The following is a 20,256-nucleotide window of genomic DNA, read 5'->3' as shown; positions in this document are numbered from 1 at the left end:
CAGCATGTCCAGAGTGTCACAGATATCACAAATATCTGACTGATAGTTTGGGCCAAGCTAACTTGTCAACTGAGGCAATCAAATGGACTACATTATTTTTCCCTGTTTTCTGCCTGAATTCGCTTCCTAATTGCTTGTTTGTTTTTGGCATTAGGTAGACAAAACTTTAGAAAACTATCAATACACACACAAATCAAGCTCAAAAAAATAAGTCTGTGTGTGCCATGCATAAATCCTTGTAATTCTGCCCTCAGGTTCTATGGATTGAGTCCAGAAGAAGTCAATAAGATTGACTCAAGTAAGTTACATGTGCAAATGAGCAAGAAGCAGTTACATTTAGAAATGCCTTGTGCTAAATTTCCATAGGGCCATTACGTCATTTAGGAATTTTCAGCGTTTGCTCTGATATATTGGAGACACTCAAATGCTGTTTGGGCAACCAAGTTCTTTACAGACAGACCAAACCTCTATGAGTAGGGCTAGGTCCAAGCCCCACTACCCAGCCTCTCACTGACCCACTTTCAAAAGCACCAGGAATTTTCAGAGACCTGTGGTTGCACTTGGGGGCAGAACGAGATACCAGGGCAGATACCCTGCCTGTGAATAACAGTCTTGCCCTCTTTTTGCAGAATCCTCCCTCCCACTCATCGCCCACTCCCCTCAGTGCCTGAAAAATGTCACTGGACCTTCCTGGAGCTATTTTAAATTCCACAAGTAAACATGAAGGCAGGCTTGTTAACAACTATTTTAAAAAGCACACACTTCAGGAGAATTGTGTGCTATCCTTCCCCAGCAGATTTCTTCTTTCCACTTGTTTTTTTCCTGGCAGGAAGCTCATTTTGGCTGCATGCGGAAATGGGGGTTTTGACTGGAGAATCACAAACCTATCATTTTAGAATGAGGTGGCCTGGGCTGGGTCGGGGAGGGCAACATGATGGCAGCGATGCAGGGAAAGGAAGAGACCAGACGGAAGGCGCAGAAAGAACTGGGGAGGGGGAGCAAAAGGCAAAACAGCTATTTCAGAATGTTGTCTCTGATTGATCTTCTGCCTAGGAAAGGGAAAGAAGATTTTCTTCTTCGTATCTTTCCTTAAAATTCAAATTCTTAAGATAAACAGGATCTTTCTATCTTTGTTATAGGTTATATATGCAATCAGGGGGATGAAACACAGATTGAATAACCAGCCATAACATTTACTTAGCCACTCCATCCTTCCTAGCCCATATTCCCTCATCTGTTAAGAAAATATTCTGTGATTCCACAGGTCATGTAAGGGAGAGAGATGTAGATGGGTAGATGAAGAGGGTCGTATGATGGCTAAATTGCTAGAACACACAGACGCCCAACATTCAGTTGCTGAACCAAAGTAGTAAATCTCTGGTTCAAATCACAGGCCAGGGTGGATATTAACATGGGGGGGTGAGGAAACAATGCCTCTCCTCCAGATGGTGATTCAGATATCACCAGGCTACTTCCATCTTCTGGCCTCATAATCTCCAAAATCAAATATTCTGAAAGTGTGGTGCCTGGACCAGCAATATGGGCAACACCTGGGAATTTGTTAAAAATGTAAATGCTCAGGCCACACCACAGACCCACTGAATCATACACTCTGGAGAGATCGAGCCCAGTAGTTTAAGGTTGAACAGATCCTCCAGGTAATTCTGATGTAGCTGAAATTTGAGGAGCACTCCGGTAGGGACTCATCATGCTTTATAACTGGCTGGTTGAAAGAGAAAGAGAGACTGGGGTCGGAACTAATGCTTCTTAAAAGCCTTGGCCCAGATGGAGTTCCTGTTGTGGCTCAGCAGTAACAAACCCAACCAGTATCCAGGAGTATGAGGGTTTGATCCCTGGCCTTGCTCAGTGGGTGAAGGATCCAGTGATGCTGTGAGCTGTGATGTAGGTTGCAGATGCAGCTCAGATCCTGTGTTGCTGTGTCTGTGGTGTAGGCCAGCAATTTGACCCCTAACCTGGGAACTTCTATATGGCCGTAAAAATCAAAAATAAATAAATAAAATAAAAGCTCTGGCCCAGAAATGACATGCATCACCTCTGCTCTCATTTCACTGGTGAGAAGCCCACCATATAGCTATTCCTAGCTGCAAGAGATGCTAGGAAATGCTGTTTATGCAGTTACTGCAGCATACCATGGATAACCAAAATAGGTGCTGGTGGACAGACAGGCATCTTTGCCAAAATAGCCCTCTGCAGTAGGAATATTATCAACATTTTTAGCATTGCTCCTATGGGAAAAAAGCAATCCGGTGTCTATACTTGGGTTTCTCAAACCAGCAACAACTGACATTTGGGGACAGAGTTCCTTTCTGTGGAGGCTATTTTGTACAGGATAGGATTGTGATAGGATTTTTAGCAGCATCTCTACTCTCTACCCACTAAATTAACCGTCACATCTCCTATCTCCAGTTGTGGACAACCACAAATGTCCCCAGACGTTGCCAAATATTCCCTGGGGGAACAAAATCACCCAAGCTGAGAACAACTGGTCAAAGAGAAAACTTATAAATTGACCTTTGGAACACATCCTGGCCCTAAGTTGGGTACTGCTCACAGCATGTCAACTTTCTTCTGATCTCTGCTAGCCTCTCTCTTGAAACCCTCTGTTGAAGATTTCAGCTGGTAGCAAGGATTACTCCACAGTTTCCTACCACATCTACCTTACCTACATAAAAAATAAGCTTCCAAAGCCAGAGGCATCTATGCATGTTGACTCAGAGCTGTGACAGAACTAATCCCATTTACAATTACCCTTCCTGGCTGCCAAAGTTGTCCCCAAAGCAACTTCATTGTATGCAAAAATATACTGAAGTTATGTTGCATTCCTTCTCAGTGGCCTTAAGTTTAAATGATTCAAGTTCAGGAAGAGAGATGAAGGAAAGAAAGTTCTGCTTGTCTAACACAGACTTAGTTTCCAGAAAAACTCAATTTATTTTTGAATGCAGAAGGGTTTTTCACTGAAACAATCTGTTGGCTTCGCTTCCATGCGACAAAACGACATTGAACTGAAAATGGGACTGTGTAACAAGGTTGTAGCATCCTGGAAAATGTATTTTGAAATCAGACTGACATTTTTGCTGAAAGTAGTTACCCTTTGCAAGGTCATGGGTCTTCAGCAAAAGGAAAAGCAATACATTATTCAATTGTAGACCTAAACTGGGATTTGATTTATCAGATTAATGATAAGAATGTGTTAAATCTTTGAAATCAACCCCCTCACAGTACTTGAGGTGAAAGGAAAAAAGGGATTGCAGTGGGTTATACCCCCAATGGAAAAAAAGGCAGCAAAATAACTCATCTAAAAGACATTCCTTTTAAAGAATGGGTCAGTCTCTCAGGGACATCTCTGCATTCCTGTCCAGCTACTGCTCATTTTCCTTCGGGTTCCAGTTGTGTTTCAAATGCAAAATATGACCTTTCCCTCATCTGTTCACTCATGCATTTATCCAGTGCTTAGGGAGTGCCTACTCTATGAGAAGCCCCATTCTAGCTCTGGGCCTGCTGTCACCGAGTTCACTTTCTCGTGGAAGGACACAGGTCTTAAAGGCTAAAAAGTAAACATATAATTTCAGATGATGATAAGTGTTAATAAAAGACATGCAAAAAAGACCTGGGTTAAAGCAGAGGGCACTTAGGTGGCACAGTACTGGCAGCCTTTCTGAGGACAGAGATGATGAGGAGTAGCCAGGGGCAGCCTGGGGAAGCACTGGAGGTGGGAGGAGCAGCACATGCGAAGGCCTTGCAGCAAGATCAAACTTGGTTTAAAATATACTTTATGTTTCCACACTTTTCAGACTCCAAACTTTCCTCCCAGCACTCTTTAGTAAAAAGCCTCTAACCTCTCCCCTGAACTCCAGACTCTTAGATCCAGCCACTCACTCAACCTCTCCACTTGTATGACTAATAGGCATTTTGGATTTCACACTGTCAAGACATAACCCTTGATCTCCCCCATACACCCAAACATGCTCTTCCAAACATGCTTTTCCATAATTCTTCCAAGAGCTCAGGCCATAAGTTCTTGGAATTCTTTCTTCTTTTCATACTTCTTGCCCAAACCATCAGCAAATATTGTTGACCTTTGACATTGTTCTAGCACTTCCTGTGCTACCATATGTTCTGATCCACTCTCACTTCTTGTCTGGATTAATGCCGACCTTACCTCCGGCATGGAGATCCAGAGCCATAGTGATTCTTTTCAGCATAAAATAGATCATATCACTACCTTGGCAAAAATCTTTCTAAAGTTTTCCATCTCAAAATAAAATTCAAAAGCCTTACTGTTCAAGGGCCCAATATGATCTGGTTCTGTTACCTCTTTGGCATTGTCTCCTTCTACTCCCTCCCATCCTTCATTCATTCCATTCCAGCCACACCAGTCCCTTTGCTGCTGCTTGACACACCAAGCACATACTTGCCTCAGGGCCTTTGCACCTACTGTTCCAGAAGGCTGTAATGCTTTCTTCTAGATATTTGCATAGTCTCTGCCTCATTCTATTAGAGTCTATGCTCAAAGTCACCTAACCAAAGTGCCTTTCCTAACCACCCTAAACACCTCTACTCTTCACATAAATATCTTCTCTATCCTCTTACCCTACTTTGGTTCTTTTCATAGCATCTTATATACATTTTTCCTTTTAAATTTTAAACTCATCTTCTGTAAGGCAGAGACTATCTCTTGTTTTCTTCTATCCCCTGGAGTATGTATGAATGAATGAAGGAATGAGTACATGAATACATGATTATCTAGATGGTCTGAAACCACTACAATCATTCAATTCAAAAGAATTTGCTGAATTTCATGTTCTAGGTACAATGAGAGATATAAAACTGTATAAAAATATGTAATTCCAACTTTTAAAAAGATTAAGAATTGAGGGTAAAGACCAGATCACATTAAACTACTGATTCATCTTAGGCTATCATTTAATAATATGACTGAACTGAGCAATATGTTTTATAGGATTTCCAAGAAAGAACAGTGTGGACTGGAATATTCTAAGAAAAGTTCATGGGGCTGAAATAAAGGCAGAAAAAAGTAAAACAAGGGGCCAACAGTAGGGTCATGGAACAGAGGCAAGATAACAACTGTTTATGGAGAGAAAGACCACCTTATTGGTATGACAAGTTCTCAGTGAACAAGAGGAGGAAGACAGGAAAAGTGGGGTGAAGTACTGATGGAAGAATTTCTTTCGGCTATGGGAAGCCACTTATGGCTCAGATCTCAAGCTCATAAAGCCACATTTTGAGGAAACTGTTCAAAGGGACATCTGTAGTCTAAAAGGAGGAGAGGCTGGAGGCTGTGAGGCCAAGAGACCAGAGTGTCAGTTCGAGGCTCAGTCTGAGTGTGAGGTGATGGGCCTTGGACCAAGGGGTACAGAGGGAAAGGAAAGGAGCCTAAGCTGTCAGGGAACTCATTCTCTGCTGAATCCAAATCTCTAGAGTCAGACACTAGCATGAACAACTCATGTATCTTCAAGTTTCACAGCTGGTTCTGCTGTGCACTTCCAGCTGAAGACCATAATCTAGTCTTGAAACTTCCATTTCGTGATGAGACAACACAGATCCAAATGAGGCAACCTGCTTATGATCATGCAACCTGCTGAAGCAGGCCCAAGTACAAACCCCAGGTCCCTTGACTCTCAGTACAAGATTTTAAGGATCTCAATGAATAGTAAAAAGGCAGAAGGCAAAAACAATTACTCAACCATCCCATTAAGCTAAGAGGTATCAATCACTTTTCCATATGTTATCTGGAATCATGAAGAATCAGAACATTCATCCATTCACTGATTTGCTCAACAAATATTTATTGAGCGCCTATTATGTGCTTGGCATTGTTCTAAGTGTTGCGGATAAACAAGCAGCCATCCAATTACAACATAATGTCATAGGCCAAGCATATTTTGTACTAGGAATGTAAGTTATCCTAACCCTGCCCCAGACCTCAGAGGAGGCTTCATAGAGAAATCAGAGGCCCAGTTGAGCTCTGAAGATCAGTTGGAATTAGGTAAAAATTAGGTGAAAGTTATAGGAAAAAGAGTTAGAAAGAATTTGGTTAGGAGAAAAATGTTTCAAGTATAGAAAACCATGTATGCAAAGACCTCTTTTGCCCCACCATTGATTTCACCACCTTAAAGACTGCACATTTGTTGGCAATGGTCATGATCTTGACCCTCATGAAGTTTAGCAGTCTTACCTTATTCTTTAAACTTTTTTTTTTTTTATCTTTTTGCTGTTTCTTGGGCCGCTCCCGTGGCATATGGAGGTTCCCAGGCTAGGGTTCAAATCAGAGCTGTAGCCTCCGGCCTATGCCAGAGCCACAGCAATGCGGGATCCCAGCCGTGTCTGCAACCTACACCACAGCTCACAGCAACGCCAGATCGTTAACCCACTGAGCAAGGGCAGGGACCGAACCTGCAACCTCATGGTTCCTAGTCGGATTCGTTAAACACTGTGCCACGACGGGAACTCCAGTCTTACCTTATTCTTCATCAGACTGTACGTGCAGAGAGAATCATTTGTGTAGGACCTCGAGCCCTGGAATAGAGGAGCCCAAACTCCCGCATCAGTGCATTCTCCAACTGCATCTTGGGTAATGTAGCACAGAATGAGTGCTCAATAAACACTTAGGTTTTGACTAGTGCTTTGCATCTTCAATAGAAATGCTTTAGGGGATAGTTATATTCCTGTGATTTAAATGTATCTGTATATGACCTTCACCCATTGAAACACATTTGCAAATTTATAATAGATTAAATTTCACTTTTGCTGTTTAGAGATAAACAGGAGCTGCACATTTTCTGCAGCAGGGGTCCTTGCCTGAAAGCTTTCCTTGGTTCAATAGGCTTCTATTGTTATGAATAGATCAACATAATTAACATAAGAATCCCTTAGAGGCCAGTTTTAAATGAAACCACATTTAATTGCAGGTAATTCTTTTATTCCCCAAGATGATACTAACTTTCCAACTGAGTGTGTGAAATATGTCAAGTCTTTGAACAGTAAACCCATCTAAAATGGAATGATATAGTCTATCAATCCCCAGAATTATAGAATTATGTCCATTAATTGGCCAAAACAAAAAGAAAAAGAAAAATAAAGAGTCAAAGTACTCATGAAACAAAACACAAGTTTTGAAAATGAGTTCTGAATTTACTCATTTCTAAGCAAAATGGCATGTGTGCTTTGGAAATAGTGTTTTTGCTTTGGAAATAGTGTTTTGCTAAGAGAAACCCCTAAGTTAATATTAATCTTTCATTTCTAGTATTCTGCTGGTAGTCTGAGTAGTTTATTTCAATCCTAGTCTTCTGTTTTCCAAATCCATGATGTGAAGAAGATAGGAGAAGTGTATTCAGAAACTCCACCCAGCAGATAATCAATACATCTTGCTATGGACTAAACTGTGTCCCTTTCAGATTAATGAGTTGAAACACTAACTTCAATATGATGATATTTGGAAAAGGAGCCTTTGAGGGACAGTTAGGTTTAGATGAGGTTATGAGGGTGTTGCAGGAAAAGGGATCCCTTCCAGGGCCCAAGCATGGGCCTTGTCTAATACTCAGAAATGAATTGTCCATGGAGGCGTTCCTGTCAAGGTGCAGCAGAAACAAATCCGACTAGGAACTGTGAGGTTATGAGTTCAATACCTGGCCTCACTGGGTAGGTTAAGGATCCTGTGTTGCCGTGAGCTGTGGTGTAGGTCAGAGACATGGCTCGGATCTGGCGTTGCCGTGGCTCTGGTGTAGGCAGGCAGCTGCAGCTCCAATTAGACCCCTAGCTGGGAACCTCCATTTGCCACTGATGTGGCCCTAAAAGGACAAAAGACCAAAAAAAAAAAAAAATGAATTGTCCAAGGAGACACTCGTGCTGACAAAGCAAAAGACTTACTGGGAAGGGGCACCTGGGTGGAGAGCAGCAGGGTAAGGGAACCCAGGAGAAATGCTCTGCCATGTGGCGCACAGTCTGGTTTTATGGGAATGGGTTAAGTTTCCAGATTGTGTCTGGAAAATCATCTTGCTCAGCCTGTACTTGGTCTGGTCCTTCTTGGTGACACATGTACCACTCAGCTAAGATGGAGTCCAAGAAGGTTGTCTCCTCTCTCCTATTGGCCCCTCCCAAATCCTCCCATTTAGTCTTTAGGGCAGCACCCCATTCCTTACCAAGTCCTCCTGCCGTGAGACTACACACACAAGCAGATATTACTATGCCTGGCCAAGGTGGGCAGTTTCAGTCAATGGTTCCATATGAAGAGACACCACTGAGCTTGCTCTTGCACGGCAAGCAGATAGCCTTCTTCAAGCCAGAGAGAGCTCTCACCAGAACCTGGCCACAGTGGCACCCTGATCCTAGACCTCCCAACCTCCAAAACTGTGAGAAATAAATATCTGTTGTTGAAGCTACCCAGACCATGGTATTTTGTTATGTCAGATTAATACATATATGTATTGAACGAAGCAATGGATGGCCATTGATTTCACAATTGTCTGGGATCTAAATGTGTGATCAGTAACTTTGGCATCATAAAGAATGAGTGGGATGTAGGCAATAGTTCTCATCTGGAGTTCTAAATTAGCTTCACTTTGTTCACTTAGTGACCTCACCCTTCCCAAGTCCATGCTTCCCATGCTACCAGGCCATCTCACATGTGGTGCAGACAGATGTTCTCCTCCCCCAAAACACTATCTCTGTGGTTTTTTAAGTGCTTGTTATATGGAGAAGGCCTCCACTTGAAAGGCCATCTTGGAGTTGGTTCTAATTAGCAATCTTTCTTTTCTTTTTTCTTTTTTCTTTTTAGGGCCACACCTGCAGCACATGCAAGTTCCCAGGCTAGGGGGTCAAATACAAATTGGAGCTGCAGCTATGCTAGATCCAAGCTGCATCTGTACCCTACACCACAGCTCATGGCAACCCCAGATCCTTAACCCACTGAGCAAGTCCAGGGATTGAACCTGTGCCTTCATGGATACTAGGTGGGTTCCTTACCACTGAGCCACAATGGGAATTCCCAGCAATGTTTCTTAATATGCCACAAGAACAAGTACAAGGGAGTGGCTATACTTTTCCTTCTTCTTCTTCTTTTTTTTAAAAATATCTCTACATTGCATCTCCCAAAAATACAGAGAGTTTTATGTATAGGATAAAGATTTTTTTAAGAAGTCGAAACACCACATCTTTTGAGTATATTTTTAAGCCAAGAACTACTCATGTATAGATAATTTAGATTTGAGTTTAGTTATGCTACTTTAACATAACAATACATTATTAAGCATATTTAGGAAGATAAATATGTCCTTCCTTGCCCTTGATAGCTAAAATGAAAGTTTACAATAAGCATGATATAGTAAGTTTTATCCCAGTCTCTATTTTCTTTCTCACAAAATTCAAAGTTAAAAAAAAGAAAAAAGAAAAAAAACACACACGCAAATATTCAATAAAATGAAAATAAATACTTAGAACATTGTCACTTAATATTTCCAATATATATCACTTAATTTGGGAATATTGCCATTTTATGGACATGTCTGGCAATGTGTACTTGAGGAAAAGAAAAAATGTAAAGATTACCTTCCATCTCCAGTCTTACCCTGATTAAACAATGCTAGAAGCTTTACTTTAGCCTATAAATCTTCTCCTCAGATATAGAAGACTGTTGCAAAACTGTTTCCTTCAGTTCTCGTTCCCTAATGACACCACTTGTATTTCCTAGAGAGAACATTATTGAAATATTCTCCAGTATTAGGGTTATTAATTTCCCCACTCTCTTGTCCCCAGCTGGGTCTAAATGCATGAACATCTCTGGTAGGGAACTTTTCTTCTTGAACAGCCATCTAAGTGTTCAGAATTTCTAATGTAAAAGAACTTTTTTTTTTTTTATTAACATCTACTTCAAATGTTATCTTCCCTATCTTCAGGCCATTTCCTTGTCTACATGGAGATTCAGAATAATTTTCTTCCTCCATTACATTTTGTTCCTTGAAGGTAATTTTATAATAAGAGTGCATGTTCCCTCTCTTTCTGAGGCTTCCTTGTTTCAGGCAAAATATGTTAAGTCTCTCTAGCCTAATCCTCTGGATCTTGTGTTAAGCCACTTGTCTCTTGTATATTCTCCGTGTGGAAATAAGAAAGGAGCATTATATTCAAAGTTGGGAACCCAAGGATAACAACCAAGGTAGTTATAGTTTTCCTTACCCTACCCTATGTTGACTTTCTAAAAGTCTTCTAATGTATGAATAAAGATTTGGAAACTTAGAAACCTAGATGATGCAGTAAATATCATAAAAAGTGAACCACTGAAATGTATGTATGTGACTTAAAATTTCCTATAAAAATAAAATCACTACCTCTTTGTCTTATATTTACTATCATTAAAAAAGTTTATTTGCCCTGTTACGTGGTATAACAGAGCCTATAGTTGTCTTATAAATTTTGTGTTACCCAAGAGAGACTTTCCATTTTAACTTTTCTGCTTTTTTTTTTTTTTTTGCCTATTTTTTCTTTCTTTAGGGCCGCACCACGGCATGTGGAGGTTCCCAGGATAGTGGTCAAATCGAAGCTGTTGCCACCAGCCTACGCCAGAGCCACAGCAACTGGGGATCCAAGCCGAGTCTGCAACCACAGCTCATGGCCAGATCCTTAACCTACTGAGCAAGGCCAGGGACCGAACCCGCAACCTCGTGGTTCCTAGTCAGATTCATTTCTGCTGCACCAAGACGGGAACTCCTAACTTTTCTACTTTAGTATTTGTGTTTTTATTTACTCTCCTTCAAAGTTTACGTCTGCTTTTGTTTTTAAATTTTTTTATTTTTAATGATTTTTATTTTTTCCATTATAGTTGATTTATGGTGTTCTGTCAATTTCTACTGTACAGCAAAGTGACTCATACACCTATACACATTCTTTTTCTCACATTATCCTCCATCATATTCCATCATACGTGACTAGATATAGTTCCTTGTGCTATACAGCAGGATCTCATTGCTTATCCACTCCAAATGCAATAGTCTGCATCTATTAACCCCAGACTTCCAGTTCTTCCCACTCCCTCACCCTTCCCCTTGGCAACCACAAGTCCATGAGTTTCTTTTCTGTGGAAAGGTTCATTTGTGCCATATATTAGATTCCAGATATAAGTGATATCATATGGTATTTGTCTTTCTCTTTCTGACTTACTTCACTCAATATGAGAATCTCTTGTTCCATCCATGTTGCTGCAGATGGCATTACTTTGTTCTTTTTATGCCTGAGTAGTATTCCATTGTGTATATATACCACATCTTCTTAATTCATTCATCTGTCTATGGATATTTAGGTTGTTTTCATGTCCTGGCTATTGTGAATAGTGCTGCAATGAATGTAGGGCTGCATGTATCTTTTTCAAGGAAAGTTTTTTTCTGGATATATGCCCAAGAATGGGATTGCTGGGTCACATGGAAGTTCTATATTTAGTTTTCTGAGGTACCTCCATATTGTTTTCCATAGTGGTTGTACCAGTTTACATTCCCACTAACAGTGTAGGATGGTACCCTTTTCTTCACACCCTCTCCAGCATTTGTTATTTGTGGACTTATTAATGATGGCCATTCTGACTGGTGTGAGGCGACACCTCATTGTAATTTTGATATGCATTTCTCTAATGATCAGTGATGTTGAGCATTTTTTCATGTGTTTTTTGGCCACCCATATATGTTCGTTGGAGTAATGTCTATTCAGGTCCTTTGCCCATTTTTCCATTGGATTGTTGGCTTTTTTGCTGTTGAGTTGTGTAAGTTGTTTGTACATTTTAGCAATTAAGCCCTTGTCGGTTGCATCATTTGAAACTATTTTCTCTCATTCCATAGGTTATCTTTTTGTTGCTTTCTTTTTTATGGTTTCCTTTGCTGTGCAAATGCTTGTCAGTTCGATTAGGTCCCATTGGTTTATTTTTGCTTTTATTTCTGTTATCTTGGGAGACTGACCTGAGAAAACATTTGTAAGGTTGACATCAAGACTGTTTTGCCTACATTCTCTTCTAGGAGTTTGGTTGTGTCTTGTCTTATTTAAGTCTTTAAGCCATTTTGAGCTTATTTTTGTGCAGAGTATGAAGGTGTGTTTCATTTTCATTGATTTATATGTGGCTGTCCAGTTTTCCCAGCACCAGTTGCTGAAAAGATTGTCTTTTTCCCATTTTATGTTCCTGCCTCCTTTGTCAAAGATTAATTGAACGTAGGTGTCTGGGTCTGTTTCTGGGTTCTCTATTCTGTTCCATTGGTCCGTATGTCTGTTTTGGTACCAGCACCACACTGTCTTGATTACTGTAGCTTTGTGATATTGCCTGAAGTCTGGGAGAGTTATGCCTCCTGCTTTGGCAATTCTGGGTCTTTTATGGTCCCATATAAATTTTTGGATTGTTTGTTCTAGTTCTGTGAAAAATGTCATCAGTAATTTGACAGGGATTGCATTGAATCTGTAGATTGCTTTGAGTAGTATGGCCATTTTTACAATATTAATTTTTCTAACCAGGAGCATGGAATATCTTTCCAATTTTTGAATCCTCTTTAATTTCCTTGATTAATGTTTTATAGTTCTCAGCACATAAGTCTTTCACCTCCTTGATCAGGTTTATTTTTAGGTATTTTATTTTTGGGGGTGTGATTTTAAAAGATACTGTATTTTTGTATTCTTTTTCTAATGTTTCATTGTTAGTATACAGAAATGCAACCAATTTCTGAATGTTAATCTTGTATCCTGCTACTTTGCTGAATTCATTGATCAGTTCAAGTAGTTTTTGTGTGGAGTCCTTAGGGTTTTCTATATATAGTATCATACATCTGCATAACAGTGAAAATTTTACTTCTCTTCCAATTTGGATAACTTTTTTTCTTTCATTTGTCTGATTGCTGTGGCTCAGACTTCCAATACCATGTTGAATAAAAGTGGTGATAGTGGGCATCCTTGTCTTGTTCCAGATTTTAGCAGGAAGGCTTTCAGCTTTTCTCCATTGAGTATTATATTTTCTGTGGGTTTTACATCTGTTTTTATAATATCACACTTTGATTTGAAATTTTCACATCTAATCTTTAATACTTCTTATAAATAAATTTAATATGGATTCATAAAAGTTCAATTCATGTATTGTTATTAAAGAAGAAAAATAAAACTAACAAGTTTTAATAGGTAAGTCTAGAGTATAAATTTTGTAAAAGTATGTACTCAAGCTGGAATCATTCTTAAATGTTACTTAAAAATTTATTAATTTTCAATTTTCCATAAGCTTGATTTTTCTTGTTATCTAATATATTTGATTTTTTTTAAAGTACTTTTGCCCAGAAAGATTTTTTTGGTAAATACAGACAATATTCTTTTTAAATTTCATGGAAAGACAAAAGATATAGACTAGAGGAAACAATTTTGAAAATAAAATATAAGAATCATCCTACCCGATGCTAAGGCCTACCAGATACATTCAATAATCATGGCATTGTACCATTAGAAGAGGGATAGACACATAGATCAATGGAACAGAATAGAGAGCCCAGGTATAGAGCCACACAAGTACATTCAACTAATTTTGACAAAGGTACAAAAGCAGTTCAATAGAGAAATTAAGCATCTATAGGCAAAAGAAAAAAGAAAAAGGAAAGGATCCTCAACCTTAACCTTACCCCTTATACCAAAATTAACTCAAAATGATGGTCTTAAATGTAAAACGTAAAGTTATAACTTTTAGAAAAAAAATTTAAAACATAGGGGAAAGTCTTTGGGACCTGGAGCCAAGAGTTCTTAGACGTGACTCCAAACAGATTATCTATAAAAGGAAAAATCAGCAGATTAGACTTCACCAATAAAAAGCTACAACGTGGGAGGAAATATTTGTAAACTACATATCCAACAAAGGGCTGTTATCTAGAATATATAGAGACCTTCCAAAATTTAACAATCAAAATTCCAGGAATCCAGTAAGAAAGTGAGATAAAGACATGAGCCAATTCACCCAAGAGGGTATACAGACATCAAATGAGCACATTAAACAATGTTTAACACATTAGTAAAATGCAAATTACAACTCCAATAAGCTATCAGAACAGCTAAAATAAAAAATAGTGTCTACACTAAATGCTGTTGAGGATGCAGAGAAATTGAATGGCACATATTTCTGGTGGGAATGTAAAATGGTATAGCCATTCTGGAACAGTTTGGTAATTTCTTTTAAAAATATGCAAATGCCATATCAGTCAGTGATTGCACTCTTGAGCAGTTATCTCAGAGAGATGAAAACTTATGTTCACAAGCCAAAATCTGGAAACTACCCAGATGTTCTTTAACAGATGACAGTCAAACTATGGAACATCCATACCATGGAAATACTATTTAATAATAAAAAGGAACAAACTGTTGATACATTTGGCGACCTGCATGAGTATTCAGAGGATTATGCTGGGTGAAAAAAAAGCCAATTCTAAAAGGTTACATAGTTAACAATTCCATTTAATTTTATTCTAAAACTATAGAAATGGAGAATTGATTCCTGCTTGCCAGGTGTTAAAGAGGAAGTTTGTGGGAGGGAAGTAGGTGTGGCTATTAAAAGGCAACATGAGGGATCTTTGTGATGGGAATGTACTGAATCTTGATTGTATAAGTGCCAACATCATGGCCGTGATATTGTACTAGCATTTCGCAAGATGTTACCATTGGAGGGAAAGTGGAAAAAGGGCACATAATAAGTCTCCATTATTTCTTACAACTGAATGTGAATCCACAATTATATCAAAATAGAAAGTTTAAGTTTAAAAAACAATTGTGTTTGTCAGTAAATTGTAAAGATAAAGTCAATGAAATGAGAATCTGAAGATACTGTTTTTTTGTGTTTTTTTTTTTTTTTTTGGTTTTTCCCTGTAAGGTCTGCGAGGGGCCATAGCCTTTGCCTTAGCTATTCGGAACACAGAATCTCAGCCCAAGCAAATGATGTTCACCACCACGCTGCTCCTTGTGTTCTTCACAGTCTGGGTATTCGGGGGAGGAACGACCCCCATGCTGACGTGGCTTCAGATCAGGTGAGTGATGCTGCTTAGCAAAAGACATCATCGTGAGGCATGGCTGCGCTGTTCTGTTCTGGTGTCACTGACTTGGTCAAGAGTACAGTAGTATATCTGTACCCTAACTTGACCTGGGGTAAAGTTGGCTTTCATTCATAAGGTGAAACAACATGACCTATCACCAACAAAACTGATCTTTCCAAGAGTTCTAGAACTCTCAGGATTATCTCTGTTTACAGTTTGTCCCTAGAAATAAATTTATCTATTAATTCTTCCATTAACAGATAAATTTTGAGTACAATGTGGTATGCTATGGAATTTACAAAAGTTAGTAAGACATGAGTCTTTTCCTTAAGATACTTATGATGCAAGAGGATATATACAGAAAAAGCTGTAATACCAAGAAGAAGATGAATTTGTTTTGTTTTTAATTCCTCGTGGCACTTAGAATAGAATTAAGGACACAGGAAATGCCTAAATGTGTTTGATTAGTGAGCCATATGTTTAGCCAGAGGGATGCTATGGACACAGATTAGACAATTTCTCAAGGGAAAATGGGGTCAAGGCTTCAGTCAGGGGCCCTCCAATAAGCAGTGCCTGGAAGATGACTGCTATGAACCTGAAGTATGCAGGTAGCAGATGATTTGATGAGAAATGAATAGGTTGTGCCAGTGGTGAAAAAGGGTAAATCTATTATAAAATGTTGTCTTTATTTAAGTGTTTCTTTGATCTGGGTCTCCATTTTCATATTCCAGAAGATAACAAGGTTTTACATAAATCACATTTTATTTCCCAAAGTCATGCATATTGATGATCATACAGCCCATCCCTGGTCCCCCCTCATTCTCTAAGAGGCAAAGCCATACCCACCTCATCTGACAGGAAAAGACCCATGTGACTGGAGAGGGACTTCAAAGAAGATTCTTCCAGACAAGGACTCTTATTATTTTAGCACCAATGAATATAATACCTGGCACATAGTAGAGCTGAATAAATATTTGCTATGTGAAAATTTGAATGAGTATAACCGCACATATAAATTCACTTTATTAAGTGTCTACAGACAAATTCCTATCTGCTTGATAAACAGAAACAGAAGCAAGTCTCACGAGTTTGAGATAAGAAAGCTTATGTCTAAACTGGGTCAAGTGGCTATACATTAAACCAAATTCCAGGGGGAAAGGGCATCTTTAAAGTCCTATGAATATTGTTAAACATATAAAAGGACTTTGACCAAAGATTGAAATGGAGAGTGTTTTGAAATACTTGTTGAACTATTTTCTAGGCATATAAATATGGCCTGCAATTTCTTTCACAGTGGTAGCTACTTGTAGACTCTTCTGGATGAGCATGAATATTACACTAAACGCTACAGTGTTGGGTCCCCGGTAAACTGATAGTAAGATAATGGTGTGCTCAGGTTTCTGGAAAATAAAATTCAGTAGGTGGATCCATGCACAGAAAAATTAGGACTTGGAAAGTAGAAGTTAGAGGATACCAGTCCCCACAAGATAAACGTATTGAATGCTCTGTTAGGTAAATGAAAATATTTAGAAAGCCAAGTGGTGATGCCAGCATTTTTTTAAAGTCATTCAAATGTAATTTATTTTCTACTATTGTCTGTCTTTACCCTGCGGGGTTGTCCCCACATCAATAACATGTTTTACCCTAAAGTGTTTTCCGAAGGCATCCACTGACTTCAGATGGATATTATAGCTTGTGCAGCCTCTTGATATCTGGATCAGCAGGGAGAGGGTAATATAAAATGGAGGTTTAGCGGGGTTAGAATGTTTACTCAGGTTATAGGACAGGCCCTAATAAAGAAAGATAGTAATGTCAACTCTAGTGTCCACGGGTGACGGGCATGGAGGTCATCTTAGGCCATGTTACTAGACCTGTGGTGGGGGGAGGGGGACACCATGGAGTTGCCAGGTCATGAAGATGCCCCCATGGGAACTGTCTCCAAATAGCCCAACTAATTCAGTGCCAGATGTGTCCACCATCCAGAGGAGGGAAGAGGAAAAGCAGGATCATGATGTCTTTAAGGAAAGGCACTACAGGACTCTGGTCTAGCAGGCCAGGTGCAACTCCTAGCTGGGAACTAGGGTCTTAATCTGAAATCAGAACAGAAACCCAGTTAGAAAGACCAGAGACCCAGTCATGAGGAAATCAGAGGCAGATAACTGAGGTTCATAGGTATCTGTGTACCCAGGAAGTTAACCCTGGCAGGCAAGACACAGGGCAGCAAGACCAAGACCAAAGACTCTCAAACTTTAATGAACATCAGAACGATCTGGAGGGCTCATTAAACCCCAGATTGCTGGGCCCCTGCCCCAGAGTTTCTAATCAAGTAGGTCTGGGTCAGGGCCTAGGAATTTTCATTGTTAGCACACCCCAGGCAGCACTGATACTGCTGGTTCTAGAACCGTATTTTGAGAACCACCGGTTTAGACGCATAGCCCCATGTGGAGATGAGGCTAATATTGAATACTGTCAAATTTGGCTGCAGTTCTCCAGGGCCAGGCATGCCTGAGCCTCGAGTTTAAAATTTGTAGCACCTATACCAGAGGGAGGCAAGGGCTAACATGAGGAGAAAAATTCACTGTGCATTGATCAATGGGAGGGAAACAGCCGTAGGACCATAAGTTAGTGTATGTTCAAATGCACACAAACAACATAAATCTGGTTTGATCATGTTTTAGTGATACCTTCATATGCTCCACTTTCCTGTCATGATTTATAATGCTATCAAAAATGTCTTAATTTCATTATAGCTCTTAAATGATAGTTGTCCATCATTTTTACTATATTTAGCTCGTTTACAGAGCAACATCTCATTAACCAATTTTCATGTCAGACTCTTTCCATAAAATATCAGATTGTAAGTAAATCAGGGCTTTAATAAAATGACACGTAAAGGGAAACCCAAGGGGCAGGAATGCAAATGTGATACTGAATGAACTCAAACATCCTCACTTGGTTATGACTTATTTATACACCTTACATTGCCTTCCCTTCTTGCCTTTTTTTTTTTTAATTGCTACTTTTTTTTTCTCTTAAACTATTAGGTATATACTTGAGTTGTTTTTTTTATCCCTATAAAATTTGCCATTCAGCTGCAAACTACCACAGTTAAGATGCAGACAAAATGTTTTATGTAAGGTAAAATTGATAATATTAATGTCTTGCACTTTCATAGAAATAACTTTAAAAGAGCAATGACCTCATGCTTAGGGAAATTCAGAATGATCTTTGCATATGAAACAAATTCTCTATTGGTTAAGTCTTATCCTAAGCACATTCGAATTTCCTGTCCTAAAGCTGTTTTTTTAAAATAATAACAAAATGTTTTAATGCAGCATTTGAAATAAATCACAGACCTTTTTTCTTAAACTTCTAGAGAAAAATAAAAGACTTTTCCAGTATTATTTTGGAGATTTTCCTGTAAAAGAAAGCAGAATGGTTTCTTGATTAGAATCCAGATCTCCTACCTTCCGTGAAATACATTAATCCTGTGGTGAGGGAAACCCAACCCTCTGTCTCCAAGGACCAGCTCTGCTTAGCCAGGAAGCAAGAGATCAAATGTTTCAGGCTTTGCCCTACAGAGGCCAGTAAACAGTATGATCATACATGCCTGCAAATAAACCTCAAAGACCAAAGGGGCGTGGGCAGAGCAGAGGCATGTAATTTTGGGTGGTAACCTCATCCTTAGTTTAGTATAGGGCACCACATGGAGTTAATGAAACTCCTTAGAATGGAGCCAATGCTATATTGCAAACCTCTCCTGGCTTCTCTCAGATAGAAATGCTGGACTCCTCTCTTCAAAGTATCTCAGCCAAAGTGCAGAAAGCCTTGCACACCAGAGCAATTGAGAACTTGTGTTGCAGACAATATGAGAAAGCGCCTTCAGCAAGATGACCTCTACAGCTGCCAGATTTTTACTTCGAACAACTCAAAAAGTAATAGCCAGCTTTCGTATACTATTTCCTCCGTGCTAGATGTTAGATAATAAAGTACAAGGCACAAAACCTTCCTGTGACTCAGCCTCTAATATTTAAAATGGAGATGATAGTAGTAGCCACCTCCCAGCGTGGGTGAGGCCTGGCAGAATGGCCCAGGGTCAAGCCACCATCCAGCTGAAGAGTCAGACTCCAAGGCCAGGCAGCCTGAGCCCAGGGCCTGCACTTTCAATAGTTCATTCTTCTGCTGCCCAAAGTAAATGAGTTTATTCCTGATGCCTGTGATCTACCTTGATTAATAAATCCTTCTGGGAAAAAGAGATGTACTTTTATAACCAAGAAAGGCCTGTTAAAAACAAACACAGGAAATCTTCATCTATCATAAGTGATTGGGTTGACTGGCTCATACAGCACAGAAATTTTTCGGTGCAGATTTCCTCTTTGACCTAGAAAAGTTAGAGGTAAACAAGGTCAGCCCAGGTCTAAGATAGTCAGGCAGGGAAGTTTGTCTTCCTCAATTATAGGAATTTGGAATTAGAGGAGTTTGTTACCCTCAGGCTCATCTCCCAACCCCATCTGGAATCCCAAGTCAACCTACTATAGACCTCTTCCACAGATCAAATAAAATATTGTACATACTGCCCTGAAGAGTGAATACTTTTTAGATAGCACAACATCTCCACTATCATTCTTTTAGTTTGTATTTAAGTTTTATTTGGGATTTATGGCCCATCCTATTTTATGTCATCCTAGAATGATTTCTTTATCTTATATACCCCCTGGCTACAAAGTTTTTAATAACAGCCATCATGGGAATGCACACAGAAGTAAAGAGAGAACTGTCTTTAGTAATATTTTTTAATCTTAATAATAGAGTTGAATATATCTGCTCACATACAGATTTCCTTTATTGCTGGGGTAAGGAATTGTCAATTTAATATAATTGGAGAATATGTATAATCAAGTTCCCTCTGTATCTAGCTGTGTTCTGCTTGGTTTTCCTTCCAGCATCCAGAGTCTTATGCATGTTTAAAGATTTACTTCACTGGCATATTAACAGTAAATGTTACTGTAAGCAGTGCACACACTCTGGAGGTAGATGATATGGGGCCCAATCTTGCCTCTTTTTCTTACTAGCTGTGGGACTTAAGCAACAAATTCAACCTCTGTATGCTTCAATTTTCTTATCTGTAAAATTGGAATACTAATAATACCTACTTCTTTAGATTATTGTAAGGATTAAGTATTGCACATAAAAATTAAGG

The 20,256-nt window shown here is 39.2% G+C and overlaps 1 protein-coding gene across 3 annotated transcripts in view; it reads left to right on the top strand.

The window, feature by feature from the left end:
- The window catches only part of SLC9A9 (solute carrier family 9 member A9), a 557,820-nt gene that overhangs the window by 353,813 nt on the left and 183,751 nt on the right, over nucleotides 1-20,256 (top strand). For all 3 annotated transcript variants that reach the window (XM_047784062.1, XM_047784054.1, XM_047784070.1), the window contains one exon: nucleotides 14,897-15,050. In XM_047784062.1, coding sequence (XP_047640018.1) covers nucleotides 14,897-15,050 — 154 coding nt within the window. The remainder of the gene's footprint in view (nucleotides 1-14,896; nucleotides 15,051-20,256) is intronic.

This window comes from Phacochoerus africanus, chromosome 1 (assembly GCF_016906955.1).
Source record: "Phacochoerus africanus isolate WHEZ1 chromosome 1, ROS_Pafr_v1, whole genome shotgun sequence".
Lineage (NCBI taxonomy): Eukaryota > Metazoa > Chordata > Mammalia > Artiodactyla > Suidae > Phacochoerus > Phacochoerus africanus.
The sequence above is the reverse complement of the archived record's forward strand: the minus strand, read 5'-3'. Positions and strand labels throughout refer to the sequence as shown.